A 262-nucleotide genomic window follows, 5' to 3' on the forward strand; every position below is an offset into this window, starting at 1 on the left:
GTGGGGTGTTTGGCCCAGGAGGGACCCATGTAACACTGCGGGGAGAGAGGAGCCGGAGTGGGGAAACTGAGGCAGCAGGGCAAACTGGGAGAAAACCCTTCCCACGGAGAGCAATGTGGGTCTTGTCCACTCACGCTGCCGGGTCGAGGGCTCACGTCGGGGCCGGCGTAGACCGTCCAGCGCGAGCTCTCCTTGTTCAGCTCCTTGTACTTGCCCTCGAACACCTCCTCCAGGTCCTCCTGGCGGTAGGCGCAGACAGCGG

General features: G+C 64.1%; 1 protein-coding gene across 1 annotated transcript in view; it reads right to left on the reverse strand.

The window, feature by feature from the left end:
* The window catches only part of SEMA4A (sema domain, immunoglobulin domain (Ig), transmembrane domain (TM) and short cytoplasmic domain, (semaphorin) 4A), a gene marked incomplete at both ends in the record, with an annotated part of 2353 nt that overhangs the window by 149 nt on the left and 1942 nt on the right, over positions 1-262 (reverse strand). Inside the window, one exon of the mRNA XM_010185221.1 lies at positions 135-254. Within this exon, the coding sequence (XP_010183523.1) occupies positions 135-254 (120 nt within the window). The remainder of the gene's footprint in view (positions 1-134; positions 255-262) is intronic.

The sequence above is a fragment of the Mesitornis unicolor genome, unplaced genomic scaffold (genome assembly GCF_000695765.1).
Source record: "Mesitornis unicolor isolate BGI_N332 unplaced genomic scaffold, ASM69576v1 scaffold32665, whole genome shotgun sequence".
Classification (NCBI taxonomy): Eukaryota; Metazoa; Chordata; class Aves; order Mesitornithiformes; family Mesitornithidae; genus Mesitornis; species Mesitornis unicolor.